General features: G+C 39.5%; 1 protein-coding gene across 6 annotated transcripts in view; it reads left to right on the top strand.

Annotated features, from left to right (window-relative positions):
* The window catches only part of CTNNA2 (catenin alpha 2), a 1,267,087-nt gene that overhangs the window by 1,149,330 nt on the left and 99,249 nt on the right, over positions 1 to 18,508 (top strand). For 5 of the 6 annotated variants that reach the window (XM_004369147.1, XM_004369146.1, XM_012555844.1 and 2 more), the window contains 3 exons: positions 2,335 to 2,427; positions 3,036 to 3,192; positions 10,038 to 10,238. In XM_004369147.1, the coding sequence (XP_004369204.1) occupies positions 2,335 to 2,427; positions 3,036 to 3,192; positions 10,038 to 10,238 (451 nt within the window). The remainder of the gene's footprint in view (positions 1 to 2,334; positions 2,428 to 3,035; positions 3,193 to 10,037; positions 10,239 to 18,508) is intronic. The other variant, XM_023732394.1, reaches the window with a different exon arrangement.

Here is an 18,508-nt window from a genome sequence, read left to right as displayed (position 1 = left end):
GGTATTATCTGGTCTTCCTTGTCGGTGTATGGATATTATCTTATCACTGACAGCATTGTACTTCAGGATAGACCTTGAAATGTTCTTTTTGACTATGAATGCAACGCTATTCCTCTTCAATTTGTCATTCCCGGCATAGTAGACCATATGATTTTCCCATTCAGTATGTCCAGTACCAGTCCATTTCAGCTCACTAATGCCTAGGATATCAATGTTTATGTGCTCCATTTCATTTTTGACGATTTCGAATTTTCCTAGATTCATACTTCATATATTCGACGTTCCCATTATTAATGGATGTTTGCAGCTGTTTCTTCCCATTCTGAGTTGTGCTACATCAGCAATGAAGGTCCTGAAAGCTTGACTCCATCCACGTCATTAAGGTTGTCTCTACTTTGAGGAGGCAGCTCTTTCCCAGTTGTCTTTGAATGCCTTCCAATCTGAGGGGCTCATCTTCCTTCACTATATCAGACAATGAACTGCTGCTATATATAAAGTTTTCACTGTATAATTTTTTTCAGAAGTAGACCCCCAGATCTTTTTTCCTAGTCTCTCTTAGTCTGAAAGCTCAGCTGAAACCCGTCTGCCATGGGTGACCCTGCTGGTATTTGAATACCAGCGGCACAGCTTCCAACATCATAGTAACACGCAAGCCCCCACAGTGCGACAAACTGACAGACTATTGGGGGAGAATGCACATATAGCAAAGATTAATCAAAATTCCATGTGGAGACAATGTAGCATAACAAAAGGAAACTGAAGTTAGGAGAGCTGCATTATTAGTTCTGCTCTGCCTCCATAAGCAGCCTCCTGTCCCTGGGCACTCAATATCCTTTCTAACAGATAGGTATAAAACAGCACACTTGCCTTTCTCACAGACTTCTTTTGAAAACTAAGTAAAATATTGAATATTATCTGAAGAATCAAAGGTAAAGTATAAAATGTACGAAACTACGTGATGATTTTTAGAAATCAATCTGTGGTTTCTCATAGTATCTACTGTGATTGTAGTAGACTCTATGTGTTCTCTATCTTCCTCAAATGCTTCAAAACAGGATTCTTTTCATTAATGATTTATTGAAATAACCTCTGACAGTATTCATAGTATCACTGTCCACCTGTCTCATTTTGCTGATAAGGAAATAGTCTTCCAAATGTGAAGGGACTTGCCCAAGATCATGTAGCTGATTAGTGGTTGAGATAGAAGTGGGGACTTCCTTATTTCTAGTTTTGTGCTCTCCCTACTGCCCCACACTGCCTGAGATTTCTTTCATGTTAGGAACTGTAATCTGTGTAGTGCATTATAATCTCCCGGGACTTTAGGGTCTGGCAGGGCAGCAGCCTGGTTTTGTAGAATGGAGGTGAGCAGGATATGAAAGGACAGGTGGTCAAGATGCTCCAGGGGATTCTCTCTGCTAATCACTTGTTCTACTTGCCCAGACCGCTCCTAGCCCTGGCTGCCCTTCTCTCCTTTGACCTTTCTAATCCCCATACTCCTGTCCTCTTGACACCAGCCTGATGGGACAAATCAGTGTTTTGATGTTGACAGTGTATGCTGTTGACCTTGGCCAATCAGTGTGACTTACCAACTCACACTCCTTGAAGAGAAGGAATAAGAGAGTTGAAACTCTTGACCTTGAAGCTTGAATTCAGTTCAGCTGTTTTGGCTGGTAGAGTGTTTTTAAAAATCAAATTTGAAGGCCTTTATACTAGATGTGTGTTTTCCAATTTACTATACTCTCTACCACTCCCTATTGGATTATGCCAGTCTTTTCTACTCATTTATCTCACCTGTCTGGCCACTTAGAGCATTTGTGATGGCTATTGGTGGAATTAACATCTTCCTGACAGACTTTGACAGGCAGACCTGAGTTCCTTTGCTTTTTCTAATTTTTAGCTTACTGTGGGTCTCTTTTCACCTCAAAGAATTGCCTGTAGCATTTCTGTCAATGGTCACAGTTTAGTACTGATGTTTCCAAGATCCTAGTATTCTGTACTCAAGCATGAGTATTGGGGGCTCACGTGAGAATGAAGAAGGATCAGAGCAGTCCTTATGGGAAGACAGTCCAAAGCAATCCAGTTAAAATGCATCATTGTGTGCTTGAGAATCTTGAAGTAATAATTCATTATCAGCACCCTGGTCTTCTGGCAGAAATGTCTAATACTCAGCATAAGAATTAGTAATATTTGGTTCAGCATTGAAGGTTATCCTTATCTTATTTGTGAAAGGATTCTCCTGGGCCTGGCATTATCCAGAAAAGTTGCTAAGTCAGGCAACAGTACGTTTTTTCCTTTGCTCCAACATGGTTTTCACTCAAACCCTCTTCAATACAGGTTGCCAACTTGGCCTGTTCCATATCCAACAATGAGGAAGGGGTGAAATTAGTCCGGATGGCAGCCACCCAGATTGACAGTCTGTGTCCCCAGGTAAGATTCATTTAATTTGTTTCAAAAGACCATCAGTGACCTGATATTCAGGACCCTCAAGACTCCAACCCTGACATCACCCCTTCCTTTGCTTTGCCCCATATCCTCTCTCTGAAAAGTGCTACCCATCATTCATGGGATGTTTCAAGCTCTACCTTTCTTAAAAAGTGTTTCTAACTACTCCTGTCTCTTCAGAATAACTGTGGCAATCTTTTCCATTCGTCTTGACTTTGTTGTATTTGTTTTGGGTGGTTATTTAAACACTTTGCTTCAATAACTAAATTACAAGCTTTCATGTGCAGAAAGCAAGAGTTATATTTCTGCCACATCTGTGCTAAGTAAATGGAACTTGCTCAGTGAATACTTTTTGACACCTGGGGCTAATTATCATACCTTCAGAAAAGAAGAGCAAAGTAAACAAAAACTAATGGTAGTTGATAACCTATCTACTTTAGATTTCATGTTCTTGATCATCCTTTCTGAACCCTGGGAACTCGCCTGTCTGTAGAAGCTGCAGGGTCCAATGGCTTTGACATGGTCTTTGACCTACTTGTTCTTTTCTTTGAAGAGTGTGGTCATCATGTCCCTGGATTGTTTCTAATAAATAGGTCATTAATGCCGCTCTCACACTGGCTGCCCGGCCACAAAGCAAAGTTGCTCAGGATAACATGGACGTCTTCAAGGACCAGTGGGAGAAGCAGGTCCGAGTCCTGACCGAGGCCGTGGACGACATCACTTCGGTGGATGACTTCCTCTCTGTCTCAGGTAATCACAGCAAACAGGCCCCTTACAAGGCAGCTGGAGGAGAATAACAAGATGAGATAAGGAATATCTTGCAAATGTCATGGGCCTGCATTTCAGGTGCTCTCCTTGGCCCTTCCTGCTTTCAATCACCTTTGCAAATGTGGTCATAAGACCCTCTTGAAAATTCTTTTTTGGTGTGTACATTATTTCAAGACACTGAATCATGGCGTACGGGGAAAAACTTTCTGATAAAAATGTTTGAAACTTGAACAGATTATATAAGGAACTTTAGATTTTCTGGGTTTTTTTTTGGAGTTTTTTAAGCAGGATGGCCTTTGGATGCATCTGAATCACCTATGCAGAAAAAGACATGGGATATGGATAAAATAAAATATTGCCTACTCCACGTGGGTTTATGTCTGAAAATAGGCAAGCAGCTATTCCAATTTGGGTATGTTAAGTGGGTCATTTTTACAACAAGTGTGAAGTTTCCCAGGTCTGTGCTAAGCCAGGTAGAACTATCAGCCACAGAATGAACCTATTAGAAGGCACTTGGGAGCTATTGAGGCTTTGAGCATTTGTCTCTGAGGTTGTATAAGGAATTGGGTAAAGAAAAATAGAACTAGTCATCATTTGGAATTGTAACTTTCTTCTTTATAAATTAAGCCAGTCTGGACGAAGCTAGTGGATTTGGATAACCATAGAGTTCATTTGGTCTTTAACAGGACTCATCAATACTGTTTCAAGATTAGGCCACTGGCAAATAGGCCTTTTTGCAAACATATCTGACCAAGCACATTTGGCCAATTCACCTTGAAGAGCAATTAATGGGGAGGAGTGGGGAGAAGGTCACTGGAAACATCAGCCTCCTTTGAGAAGCATTAAAATAACCAAGTCACCCCTGAAATTCAAATGGCTCAGATGTCGAGTCTACCTACAGGTGTGTGGAATACCTAGGGCAACCGACCAACTCTGTCAACACTCCCCCTGACCACAATCTGCTGGGCTCTATTCTTGGAAGACAGGTCTGTGAGGGAGAGATCACATCACAGCTGGTGGGAACCAGGGAGATAGGACATCTGACTGCAGCAGTGCGGATGTGATTTCTGGGGAGAGGCTCTAGGTTTGGAAAGTTTTCTTGGGCACAGTTTTTCCTTTTCATGAAGGAACAGGCATTTCTCCGGGGACTTGTGTTTGAGGTTTGTCTGAGAGCAGCATAGTCGGATCTGTAGATTTGATGGATAATCAAAAAAGCCGGACTACAACAATAGAGGACAAGACAAGGCAGGTGGGAAAAGTGATCTAACGTATGCTCAGCGTGTGTACGTTTCCTGCTTTCTGCTATTTGCTTTAATGCTCATCCAAATTCTATAAAATAGGTATTAGTGTTCTAAGTCTTCCTTTGAGAGAACTAAGTCTTTGAAAGTGTAGGTAACTTGGCAGAGATGGTATTAAAATCCAGATCATCCTCTTTTCAGAAGCTATATGGTTCTCAATAAGTCAAGATGGAAGTAAAATTTCCTTTGGTGCTTTCTGCTTTTATTTCAGCCCTTCTCCCTACACCCCAGTATTTTTCATTCCAATCTCTAATCCCTTTCAGAAACCTGTGTTATTTTTCGTTCCCAAAGTAATTTGTTTTCTATGACTTGTCAAAGCAATTATTCATTTAAATATACCCATATCTAGGGACTGACTGATAAAGAACTCAGTATGTTACCCGGCCTGGAATTTTTACTTTGCCAGCAGCTGAGTCAGGGAGGGCTAAAGGACACTAAAAGGAATGTATCTGTAACAAGGTGCTGAGTTGTTTGGATGGGCATGATGGGGATTTGTATGGTGGGCAATGGACATGGTTGGTGGTGGTGGTGCCAAGGAGTCAACTACTCATGGTGACCTCATGTAAGCAGAGTGTAACTGCTCCGTAGGGTTTTCAAGGTTGTGACATTTTGGCAGCAGATTGCCAGGCCTGTGTTCCGAGGTGCCTCTGGGTCAGTTTGAACTGCCAACCTTTCAACTAGTAGTGGGGCGTTTAACCATTTGCATCACCCGGGGACTCCTGACAATGGAGAGGCGGCCACCAATTCTAAGCTTCTTTCTAGTATCTAGTACATTTTTGCCAGGCTGACTACAGGAACCCTCAGTAAGGAGAAGGATCCTTCCCCAGCCAGCCTCACATCCAGTATCTCACCCAGCAATCCTGGCAGCCCCTGGAAATCTTCCTCTGCATCCCATTCTGTGGACAAATAAATAGAAATTACCCACATGCCGTCTTTTTCAGGGAATTATTTCAGAACTTAAAACTTTCTCAAATTATCCTTTTCTTTAAAGGCATATACAGAAATTTCTGAGGGTGGGGAGAAGCAAGATGAGGAGGTCTTATCTCAGACTCTTTCAATAGTGCAAAGCTGCTCTTAATTTTCTTCCCCCAAGGCCTGCCTCTTCACCACCTCTCTCCCTGCCATTCCTTTGTGCATCTCATTATTACCAGTAACAAGAAAAGGCTTTGGCTGCCGCTGATAACACTGTGCAGTCCAACCCCAGTGGTACAAGTGCCGCGGCGTGCCGTGACAGGAAAATGAACAGGCGCTGTTAGGGAGCCAGCCTTGGCAGGGCCTGCCGGAGCATGGCTTTGGAGCTGACAATCGGAGGCGGCAGGCACCTTTCCACAGACCGGCTTGACAAATAATGACACAGCCCACTCTGTCCTGATGGTAGGCTGTGGGCACAGCCCAATAGTTGGAGAAACTACTTCCTGCTTCCTCTATGAGCTGGAGCCAAAACATTTGCATCAGTAAATTGCAAGTTTGGCCCCGGAGATAGTTTGGAATGACATTTTATGTATCGGTTTCTTCTTAGGGGAATATCTATTCTGGCAGGAAACTCTATTTAAAAAACAAAAAAGGAGATCCTTATTTTTAAAGAACTATAGTGTTTTTCATGCTACCTGAACTTATGTGTTTGAATGTTTAATTCCTCCGTATGAAATGCAACACATTTGGGGTGCAATGGTGCTAGCTATTAATACTACAGGAGCAAAACCAATTTTCAGATGTGGCCGGGGCTCGTAAAAAAAGTGAAATAGCTCTGTTAGAGCATTTAAACTTTTCCCACTAGGCAAAAACTACAATTTTTAATAGTGTTTTTAAAATGTGCTACTTGGCATTAACCACGTGACAGTGTAATTCTTGGGTTTGACTCACAAAATAGCAGGAATCTGAGATCTGAGAAAGCTATTGACTCAGTTTCATAACGTGCAAGATTTTTGTTATTATTGTTTTTGCCTTTTTTTTTTACTCTAGAATCTTGAACTTGTTTACTTTTAAAATTCACACAGTGAACTTTATTTTAGAATTTTTTAAGATATAGCTTTGAGGTTTATAATGATCAAGTCGTTTGGTCATCAGTGATTTTTATAACAAAATTGCGTATTTTCGGAAATAGCAAGGTTGCAAAAAGTCAAGGTAATTTATCACAAGAGATGTGGCAGTCAAGTGTTTTATGAAATGTTCAATGCCATGCCTTCTATCAGGGTGTGACGTCCAAAGTCCCTGGCTGTTTTCTCCCAGCTGTGGAGACATCTCTGGAATACATGTATCTTTTATTAATACTGTCACCTCTGTATGCTTTTCGAGTGGGAACAGCGTTCCTCTATCTCCGTAGTTTATGATTCCTTTCTCTTGAAAATACCTTAGGATAAAAATGTATAATTGATTGTACCTTTTCAACGGACACGTTCGTTCAAAACGTCTTTGATTGTCTGCTGCATTCAAGACACTGTCAGGAAGGTAAATGGAAATCAAGTATGGATTCTGCCTTTAAATAATTCACTGTCCTTGAAATATACTAGACCAGTTTGCTTCCTAACTTGTGGGCCTCAGACCTCACAGTGCAAGGAGTGGGGGGGAGAAATGATTGCAAGGGGTCCAGCACTCCCTATATACCCTAAGTGTGGCCATTTGATCAAATGAATAATATGCTACATGAAGAGTTACAGCCCTCTTTCAAATACATTGCTGTTACTTAGATTAATAAAATACAAATCTATTTAAAAGCATTACTGAATCATAATGGCTTTTAGCATTATGTGTACCATGCATCAATAGAACTACTCTTATAAGGGAATTGTGGTTCATTTTTCCTTAAAAAGGGTACCTCTTATGGAAGAAGTGAAGGAGCCCTGGTGGCGCAGTGGTTAAAGCGATCGATTGCTAATCTAAAGGTCAGCAGTTCAAAACCACCTGTGGTTCCATGGGAGAAAGATGTGGCAGTCTGCTTCAGAAGAGATTTACACCCTTGGAAACCCTATGGGGTCACTCTGAGTCGGAACTGACTCGACGGCAGGGGGTTTGGTTTTGGTTTTCTTATAGAAGAAGATTAGGAAACAATGAGTAAAATATCTTAATACTTCTAAAAAAAGGTAATTCAGGAAAAAATAATCTATTAGTAAATTGTAATATTAGTAAAATCAATAAATATTTTATTCATGTAACATGAGTAACCTGTCTGTTTAACGAATTAGTTGATGCTTTAATTGATTACATTCAATGGTTTTGATATCATGGATTTTCGGCCTATGCTGACCTCCTTCAGATAGGTATAGTTATATCTATAATAGTATTTTTTTTGCGGGGGGGGTGATGCTTATGTAATTAAATTAGTTTCACAGTCCTAGCTTGGGAAATAGTTTGTAAAAAAAATTCATTTTATTTTAAAATATTGGGTCATGAGAAGACCCTAAGAACTAAAAAAAAAATAAAAATAAAAAATTATTAACTCCAGAGGGAAGAGTATCTAATTGACAGACCTCTCACTGTTTTGCAGTCAATTTCAAAATTCCATCTTTAAACTATGCACAGGAAACAAGTAACTATGCCTATTCTTATACTGCTATGCTATTCAAAGAAAATGGCAACTAGATGCATGTTTTTGACATGAAGCTCCTCTCAGGGTCTCCCTTAAGGGGCCAGGGCACATTTTAATTTTCTCAAGGAACCCAGCAGGGCAGTAAAGATGCTTATTTGAATCAAACTTTTACATTTAAAATCTTATAGCAAGTTTCCTTTGAGTAAACCGTTTTTCTCAGATGTTCTTTTAGATGGATTTGCATGACACACCCCAAGATCTCATAAAGGGGTAGTTTTCAGAAGTCCTTTGATCAAAATCTCTTAAATCTGTATTTTCACAACTGTGGTATTTTTGTGTATTTGTTTATTTCATTTAGGAAAATACTGGCATTCAGAGAGGACTGCTTACTTGTAAATTTAAGAAATTTCAATATTAAATTTAAACATCGTATTTATTTTTCCATTCTAATTTATGTTTGAAATTAAAGAACCAGAGTTGGATAAAATATAAGGGTTTCAGTAAGGAAATCATATTGTACTAGGTCAAAACAAATATTCCTTCATGAAATGTAAGTCATACTTTGTAACTTTCTACTCAATGTCCAGTAAGAACAAATATTCCATATGAGTTCTTGGTTTAAGGAAAGTAAAAGAAATTCGTAGTGTAGACTGAGATTTGCTGGGTACCCTCCCATCTCCCCCTCTTTAAACCCCAGTTGAAGTTGATTTGATTCCAGCTCATGGTGACACCATGTGTGTCAGAGTGAAACTGTGCTCCACAGGATTTTAAATGACGATTTTTCAGAAATAGATCACCAGGCCTATTCTTCCAAGGACTCGAACCTCCAACCTTTTGGTTAGCAGCCAAGAATGTTAACCATTTGCGCCACCTAGGAACTCCATCTCTTTTGCTGTAGGAACTTTAAAATCAGAGCTAGCCTTAGAAACTTCCTAAATGGAAAGTAATCTATTTTAATCCTTTAATGATTACTCATTGAATTTTGCGGTGATTGTTTTTAACAGATTAACAGATCACTTATGAGACTCTTTTCAAACTTTTTCCATTTATCTACTTAAAGCATATGTGCTTGTGTTTGTGTGTGTATTTGTATTTTCATCTTAAGTTCCTTTCTTCTTTCAGTAGAGCATTAAACTTTTTGAACATTTCCTTAGAGTTCTGTTGCTAAAGAGTGTTCAAGGAACATAGTCACAGTTCTCACGTTAGACACGGAAATACAAAACGACACAGTTGTTAAACTATAAGAAACTAAATCTCCTGTTTCCTCTTTTCTAATTGAAAATGAAACCTCCACTCCTTCCTGGTTGGTTTCCGCTTTTGGCAATAACTGGAGAGGGAGACTGGCATTGACTCTAATCTGAGGAAACTGGCCATAAAATGGATTGTATTTTAAATGTAAATTAATTTAGTTTTCCCAGTTGTATTTTCCTTGTCCGTGACATGACTTTAAAAGACTGACTGGGTGATCTTCATTCATTCTAGAGTTTCCCTTAACTGTTTCCTTAATAAAAACATGATCAAACAAATATGCACCCAAAGCTTTGACTCTGGTCGTGTTTAGAAGTATTTCTGCTTGGTCAGATTGACTTCATATTGACTGCCACAATTACTTTTAAAAGACCCTTTCATGCAGTACATCTCAAATTTTGAAACAAAGGAAGGGATGTTCTTTGTCAGTGGTCTTCAAAGTGTGGTCCCCAAATCAACAACATCAGCATCATCGAGGAACTTAGTAGAAATGCAAATTCCTTCCTTCCCACCCCTACCCCAGCCTACTGAATCAGAAACCCTTAAGAGTAGTGCCCAGCAGTCTATGTGATGCCTCAAGCTCTCTTGAGAACCACAACTGTAATGGTAAAATATGTCGCTTAAATACCATTTTAATGTAATTATGCATATATTGAGATGTGGTAATTGAGGCTACACAATAACTGATGAATCATTGTATTTTAAGTGTCTGAGTGATGTAAAATCATATAAATGTGTACATGTCTTCCCTACAGAAAATCACATCTTGGAGGACGTGAACAAGTGTGTGATAGCCCTCCAAGAGGGGGATGTGGACACCCTGGACCGGACAGCGGGGGCCATCAGGGGCCGGGCTGCCCGAGTCATTCACATCATCAATGCTGAGATGGAGAACTATGAAGCTGGGGTTTATACTGAGAAGGTGCTGGAAGCTACAAAATTGCTCTCTGAGACAGGTAAGCATGGATATTAAATCTGCCCAAAATGTCAGTGCTGTGATTAATTTTCCTATATGAATAAATTGGTTTTATTGATCTATCTAGGTCTTTATGCTTCTAAACGATGCATGATCATGAACGGGGTGGAGTATTAAGTGTTCTCCTCTCTTTAGTTTTTCAGTTTGAATTTGAATATCTTTAGGAGAATAACAATAACATTATTGCTTTACATCCATATATTACCATACCGGTTGCCATGGAGTGGATTCTGACTCACTGTGAACCCATATGTGTCAGAGTAGAACTGTGCTTCATGCTTTCAATGGCTGATTTTTCATAAGCAGATAGACAGCTAGGCCTTTCTTCTAAGGCAACTTTGGGTGGACTTGAAGCTCTAACTTTTCACTTAGCAGCTGAATGCACTAACCATTTGCATCACCCAGAGTCTCCATTCATATATTTCTTTATAGTTTTTATACATAATCTCACTGAACTCTCTTAAAGACCTTATGAAGTAGGAAGAGAAATTTTAATTATCTCCACTATAGATAAGAATATGGAGGCTGGAATCAGTTAAAAGACTGGAACAAGATCACAGCCTAGAAGATAGTGGCCATGTAACTGGAAGTAGGAATTTTGAACTTGAAAATCACTTCTTATGCTACTTGAGAGGATAAAAACATGAGAAAGGGCACTGGACAGCCAGGGGGGAAGCATCAAGGCTTTAGATAGTACATGCATATGAAAACCAAACTCTGCCATTGAGTCAATTCTGACTCCTAGTGACTCTATAGGACAGATTAGAACTGCTCCATAGAGTTTCCAAGGAGCAGCTGGTGGATTCAAACTGCCAACCTTACAGTTAGCAGCCAAGCTCTTACCTTCTGTGCCACCAGGGCTCCATGCATATAAAGGGGTACTGAAAAGGGTTAGGCTTTCACTATCTGCCCTGCCCCTCTAGGAGAGCCTTACATGCCCTCCTCCAGGATCCATGGCTGCCCACTTGAGAATCACTGCTGGGCTAGGACATGGTAACTTATGGCAGCCTGTCATAGCTCTTAGGTGCATCGGGATGGAAAAAAAGACTTACTTCCACCGACTTAGCAGAACAACCCTCAGCTTTGAACATTTGTGTCAAAGATTGGCCTATTTTTAGTAGTTTCTTCTTCTTGACTAGTTGTCCTGGTTTCAGATCCTTTCTTAAGTACCTCATACCTTGTGCATATGCGTATATGAAGTAAAATGAGAATGAGGGGAAGAGAGAAGACTAAATAATATGGAGAGAATTGAGCTCTGTGTTATACGGAGTTAGGAATAGGTAATGAATGCAGTCATTTGTATGCACAGAAGGATCTCTCTCCTCAAACCCCATGAGTGCTCCCTCTGGTCTACACATGGACTTTGGACCCACTAGGCATTTTAAAAATAGATGTGTCTCTGAAAGGTCAGATACAGCCGTGTTCCAAGTTCTGCATAATACGACTTGTTAGTGGAAATGTACTTCCTTCTACAGGTAAAGGGTATTTACAAAGAATTCGGTAGATATTTGTTAGCCTGAATAGCAAAGAAAAACAACAGATAAGATAGACATCGATCACTCTCTTTGAGATATAAGCAAAAAGGGAATAGTGTATAATCAGATAATAAAAAGCACATCTAGGGATTGTTGCTTTTCTTGAGATTGTGACGCACTTAGAAATAATAATAATGATAATAATAAATAAAATATGCCCACATTTTAATTAGCTGAAATTCAGCACAGTTTTCTTCCAAATAGGCTTGCCCTTTGCATTCAGGAGAGTAACACAAAACAGGCCTTATGATATTTGTTTCCTGACTTGGATGAATTAGAATCAGACATTTTAATCTCCCATTCAGGGACTTTTTTTTTTTAACCCTTAAGGGGACCCTTGCACATTTCTGTGGCTCTCAGTTCCTGGCCCATTAGCTCTATTCTGCTATAAAGTCTCAGCTTCTCGTGTTACAGCTAACAAACAGCCCTCCCTTGAATAGAGGACACTGGGTACAGAGTATCAAAGAGAGGTGAAGGGCATGCCTGGGAAAAGAGATGCCAGGGACAGGACTCCAATCAGCTCATCCCTGCTCCTGACTGGTTAGAATGATAATTGTGGCAGATGAGAGATGCAGATTATTTTTTCAATTTCCATGTGATTTTGTACCCAAAATGAATTCTAGCATTGTTCAAGACACTTTTGAGTCCTTTCATTGTATCTTGGGTTGCTTTAATGAACAGAAAGAGTGGTGCTTACTGTATCAAAATCTACTTAAAGACAAGAGTAATATGCTTAGTTGATTGAAATATTTTCAAATAATTTTCACCAAAGGCTTGAAATGTAAATAATTTTCTGGTTGATTTTTTCACTAAAAAAAGCCAACAAAACAGAACAATCCATCCTAGATTGCTGTTGTTAGTCCAGATTTTACTGTCACTTGGTCATTGTAAGAGCTTTTAAAATTCTTGCCCCAGCTCTTCCTTATAGTGATTGGACACTCTGGGGAGTTAACCAAAGGAAACTGCCTTATCCTGATGTCCACATGCAATTCCTAAGTGAATGGAGAAGACATTTAGATTATCTCCATCTTTCAGGATCTATTGAAGATAGCTAGCAAGGTAAAAATGTAGAAGATATTGAAATAGTTTATAGATAACTGCGCTAGAAAATACCTAGAGTATGTGTCAAGGAAAAGTGGATGTTAGTGGACTAAGAACTAGAATATGCAAACTCAAACCAAACCTGTTGCCATTGAGTCAATTCTGACTCATAGTGACCCTATAGGACAGAGTAGAACTGCCCCATAGGGATTCCAAGGAGTGACCAGTGGATTCGAACTGCCAACATTTTGATGAGCAGCCTGAGACCTCAACCACTGAGCCAAATTCTTCTGCTTTTGGCCCCAATTGTTTTTCTCTCTCTTAAATAAGAACAATATTGTTTCTGTATGAGTGGCAGAGAAGTTGCCAGGGAAAAGAAAGCAAAAACTTTGACTGTTAACTTGCTGATTGTCAATTAGAGTAATTGGAGAACGTCCTTGCATGACTAGACACATGGAACTTCAAGACCACCATAGGATCAAATCTGTGATTATGGTTGTGCTCAGTTTTGTTAGTTTTACATATTTTCTAAAATGAGTTAGCTCTCTTCTCAGTAACGTTCTGTGCTAATGAGACATATGCCCTCAAATAAAAACGCCTATGCATATCACCGATGCCCAACTTTCTACCTTTAGGCTAATATTTTGGTTCTGATAAAAACATCCTTAGAGTCATAATGAATTGATTGCTTTTCCTTATGAGTTGATCAGATTTTATCCTGAAACTGTTTTATTTTAAGAATAGAACAGGCGTAGTGGACAAGAAGGAAAGTTGCCTAGAGGAAGGGTGAGGGAAAAAAAAAGGAGTCTAGGACATGGAAGATAAAATGTCTTTTTTTTTTTTTTTTTTTTTGTGCCTTGTCACAATCTACAAGTTCTGCCAAGTTTTATATCTAAGCTGTGATATTCAAGACCCTAAGGCAGAATTTCTTAATCTTTGCACTATTGACATTTTGGTCTGAATAATTTCTTGGGCCAGTGTGGGAGGCGAGGGTACAATTATCCTGTGCATTACAGAATGTTTAGCAGCATCCCTGACCTCCACCCACTAGAAAGCCTTCCCCAGCCCTAAGTTGTAACAACCAAACATGTCTCTAGACATTGCCAAATATCTCCTGAAGGCTGGGAGTGAAGAACTTCTGTTGGGAATCACTGCCCTAAGCTGAAGAAATATCCCAAAATAGGAACAAGTTTGAACGAGGCAAAATGTAGCCTATATACTGTGAACATAGGGTATGATGAAGGGAGTGGAGTGGGGATACATTGCAAAAAAGAATCTATAAAAGGGTAGAATTCTCAAAAAGACTTCACTAGCCTAGAAGTTGCTGCTGAAGATGTTTGCAAACACAGATTAACCCCTATTTAAACATGTAAATGACTACAGGGATGGGTCTTTGTAGGGAGACTCCCACTTTACTACTTGGCTGCCTTCCGTGAGTGACTACAGGATTGAGAGATATCCAGAGTGACAAACCCGATTGTGGTTTATTTTGCATGAATTACGTCACTTTCTCAGTAAAGAGAGTGTTTTGATTGAGAGTACTTTTTGTGTTGATATGACTGATGAGTCAAATTTAAGAAAATAAGTTTGAAGAGTGTTAGTATGTTAAAATTCCAAGGCAGCATTATGAAAAAATTAACCTATTTTTTTTTAATAAAACTAATCTAGGCTGATGAAAACACAATAAACTGAACCTACAACAGACCCATTAAATACTTACATTGCATATTTGACGGGCTCTTCAATAAAACCTGAATTACAACAAACTGCCAACAGCTTGGTAGTGAGTGCATGCTTGACCAGAGCCATCTTCAGAGATCGCATTTACAAAGTCGGGTTGCTGCAGGAGAGTGAGGGGGGCAAAAATACATTCAGGGATATCATATTTAGATACACATAGAATAGCTCATTCTTCACAGAACAGATTATATTGAAATGTCATTCTTGTAAATTTGATAGCTGATGCAAGCTTATGGCAATGTGAGCATGACTGGATTGAGAGAACTTTGTAGCTTTTGATCCTGTAAGCAGCTCCTTCTTCAGAGGGGACAGTAGCTCAGAACAAAAATAAATAAATAAAAGAAGAAGAAATAGGAAAAATAAAATATTCTAAGGAGGTTTCTGTTATTTCTATTATTGAGCATTCCACATGTGGGGATTGGGATTCCATTATTTTGGAGCACACATGGGCCAAACAGATGGCATAATTCTTACTTGCATACTTCTGCAACCTGAAGTTTCATAAGAACAAGAAGGTATTTTTATATCATTCAGTATATTTTCCCTAGAAATATAAAGCATTAAAACAAGAAAGAATATTGAGGGGTATGGTTGAGCAGTACAATGTAGAACAAAGTCATCTTCCAAAAAAACCAAACCAAACCTGTTGCCATTGAGTCGATTCTATAACTCAGTTCCTTAATTACTACCAACTAACCGTGACCTTAAACAAATGAATTAATGTCTCTGGGCCTAAGTTTTCTCTATTGTTGAATGTTTTGTCATCCGAGGGTAGTTAATATTATTGATCTGGAACTACATGCATCACTGTTCCCTGGCTTCTTGGTGATTGCACTCCACAAGGGCAATCATTGCCATGAATCCTCTGTATAGACCCTCCTCTCCATCCGGACAGGTGTCTTCATTATTCTCCAAGCAAAACCCATCCATATGCTCCCACTCTTCTCCCAGTAGTGTTCTCTATTTCCTCCTCCTCCTCTACCTCTGGTTATTGAACTTAACCTTTAAGGTATAGCTCAAGTTTCAGTTGGAGATAGCATGGATCTTTATCAGTCTTTTGACATTCAGTACATGTAAGTGTCTGTGCTCAAAATTAGACGGTTAGCTCCTAGAGGACAGGGGTTTTATATAAGGGTGCAGGTCCTAGAATGATGCTACCACATAATTAACATTTAATATATTTGCATTTACTAAATGAATTAAAAAAGTAGAGCCTGGCCCTCTCCACCCACCACCCCCTAGTAGAAATATGTCCACAGGTAGCCCTCATGTTCACAGCTCAAGATTCTAGGATAAATATAATTCTATGTCAAAAGGAAACAATCTGGTTGGTAATCTTGGGTGTGCTCCTTCACTTGAACTGATTTTTGTTACCAGTGAGATTGAGTTTTGTTACCAGTGGAACTGAGTTTTGTGATTGAACATGCCTGGGTGACCTGCCTATGCCTGTGGCTGGATAAGGGGATGGAGGTAGGTAAGGTCTCTATCAGAATAAGGTGGTGGGGACAGTTTACTGGCCAGACAAAAAATATTAGGTATTTTTTTAGGAAGGATAATCACAGTCAAAGTCACTTCTCCATGACTGATCTTAAAATTAGATTATGAAAGCAATGAATTTCAAACAGAAGCGGTAATAACCAAGATTGTTCAGCCTAGACATTCTGATATGTGTTAATATAATCCTTATTATTGGTTAAAATATTTTATTTCCCTTTTAAAGGTCAAAATGATGAAGATATGGAGGAAAGGTCTTATCAGTTAGTGGTTGTGTCTCTCATGGTGGTGGAAAGTCAGAAGTGTGGGAGGAATGAGAAGGAAATTTCATCTACTTAATAGCCCCTAAATATGCAATGTATAGTTTGTCTCAATGCTTTTTCTATATGACTGAAACCTACATAATCTAGGTTTTGTAAGAGTCTGCCTGATAAGTTTTTTATATCTGTATTTACTTGTTTTATCTTGAAAGCAAATACAAGGTTTCTAGCTCAGAGAACAGACTTATTATGATTTACAACAATGACCACACCAGTTCCCCATGCCTCATTCTGTTTCTCAGAGCTGTGTGATGAGGGCCGATGGATTCTACATACAGAGGAGGTTCATACTGCAGGAGAGGAGCTGCGAAATTATGGATCTGAAAGCTTACATAGGAATTAGTGTTCAGCTTCCCCCTCTGCCCCCCACCCCCACCCCAGATGGAGAGTGAAACGTTTGCTCTTTAATGCGAAGAAATCCTCTGTAGGAAAGGTCCCCATGTTGTTACAACCCTTTGCAATGTAAGTTAATGGCTGTTGATATTATCCACCATTGAAATGTAAACATATAGCTCTGGGGAGATAAGCCTGTATATCTCTCTCCAGAGTATTTCACTTTCTCCCTGTTGCTATTGAGTCATCCTTTGACCCAGGTTGCCAGTAATGTTTGCTCAGAAAGTCTGCCTGTGCAGAAACAAGAAAATATTTTGGGTAAACTGGCTTGTTTCTAAAATATGCATTCCTCTAGAATTCGGACATGCCTAGCTCTCTCTGCGTGAGGGACTGAAGAACCACCCAAGAAAGCACATCCTAAGAAGACAAAGTAAGATACACATTTTTAGCCTGATATAAATGTGGAAGTGGAGATGGGATAGGGTGGACATAGAAGTCTCCTAATCACAATATCTCTTTGTAATATAAATTTGGAGCAATATAGGAAAATAAGTAGCTCTTTTCTAGTGCCCATTTGTCAAAGTGAGATCAAATGGAAGTGCATGACTCTCCAGTTGTACGATATCAGAATCCTGGGAACTCTAAAGGACATGGCACTGCTTTGTCACTTCATGGGCACCAGAGACCAGTATCCACAGCAGTGGCAGTAGAATACTGGAGAGGTTTGCATATATTGTCTAGCAGGGCCAGTGCTTGTGTCCACTGGAATTGGTGGCCAGGCTGTATCAACTGTGGACAACTAAGGCAGTGGTAAGGCCCCCTCACCTACATTATCTGACATCAGTCAGTAATAGGTGATGAGGTCAGAGAGGGGAAGAATATGCTGATGGTCATTTGTTTGGGAACACGTGGTACATCGTTGGAATACTCCAGAAATAATTTTGATTAAGAGACATGGGAAGCTGTGCTTGTAGCTGGAGGACCTGAAATAATATATGGACATAAGAATTAGAGAAGTTCTGTTTGGTCTGAGTTCATAAAAAACAATACAAAACAAAACAAAACCAAAAAAACAGTTGCTGTCAAGTCGATTCCAACTCATGGTGACCTCATGTGTATCAGAGTAGAACTTTGCTCTATAGGGTTTTCAGTGGCTGAGTTTTTGGAAGTAAATTGCCAAGCCTTTCTTCCAGCATGCCTCAGGTTGGACTCGAACTGCCAACCTTTTGATTAGCACCCAAGCATGTTAACCAATAGCACCGCCCAGGGACTTTTATGCTGGGCCAGTGACCACAAAATGACCTCTACACCCTGTTTGGCTTTCTAAATGTCACCTATCCTCCTCAGGACTAACTGGTTTCTTCCTTGTCAGTGAAGTTCTCTCCACAGTCACGCCAGCCAATCGTGCTTCTCTGCTCCCATTACTCTTTTTTTTGAACCATCAATTTGTTGAGCATTTATTTATTTTATTTTTGTTGTTGTTGTTAAGAATATACACAGCAGAACATACAGCAATTCAACAGTTTCTACCTGTTCAATTCAATGACATAGATTACATTTTTTGGGTTGTGTGATCATTCTCACCCTCCTTTTTTGAGTTGTTCCTCTTCTGTTAACATAAACTCACTGCCCTCTAAGGTTTCTATTTAATCTTTCGAGTTACTGTTGTCAATACGATCCCATATAGATAGTTTGTAAAAAAGCATAATGCTCAAGGCTGATGTTCTTTACTAGTGAAACTAAGCTATTATTTGGTTTTAAGAAGACTTCAGGGGGTATTTTTGGTT

This window comes from Trichechus manatus, unplaced genomic scaffold (assembly GCF_000243295.1).
Source record: "Trichechus manatus latirostris isolate Lorelei unplaced genomic scaffold, TriManLat1.0 scaffold00004, whole genome shotgun sequence".
Classification (NCBI taxonomy): domain Eukaryota; kingdom Metazoa; phylum Chordata; class Mammalia; order Sirenia; family Trichechidae; genus Trichechus; species Trichechus manatus.
This window is presented reverse-complemented; position numbering and strand designations above follow the sequence as displayed.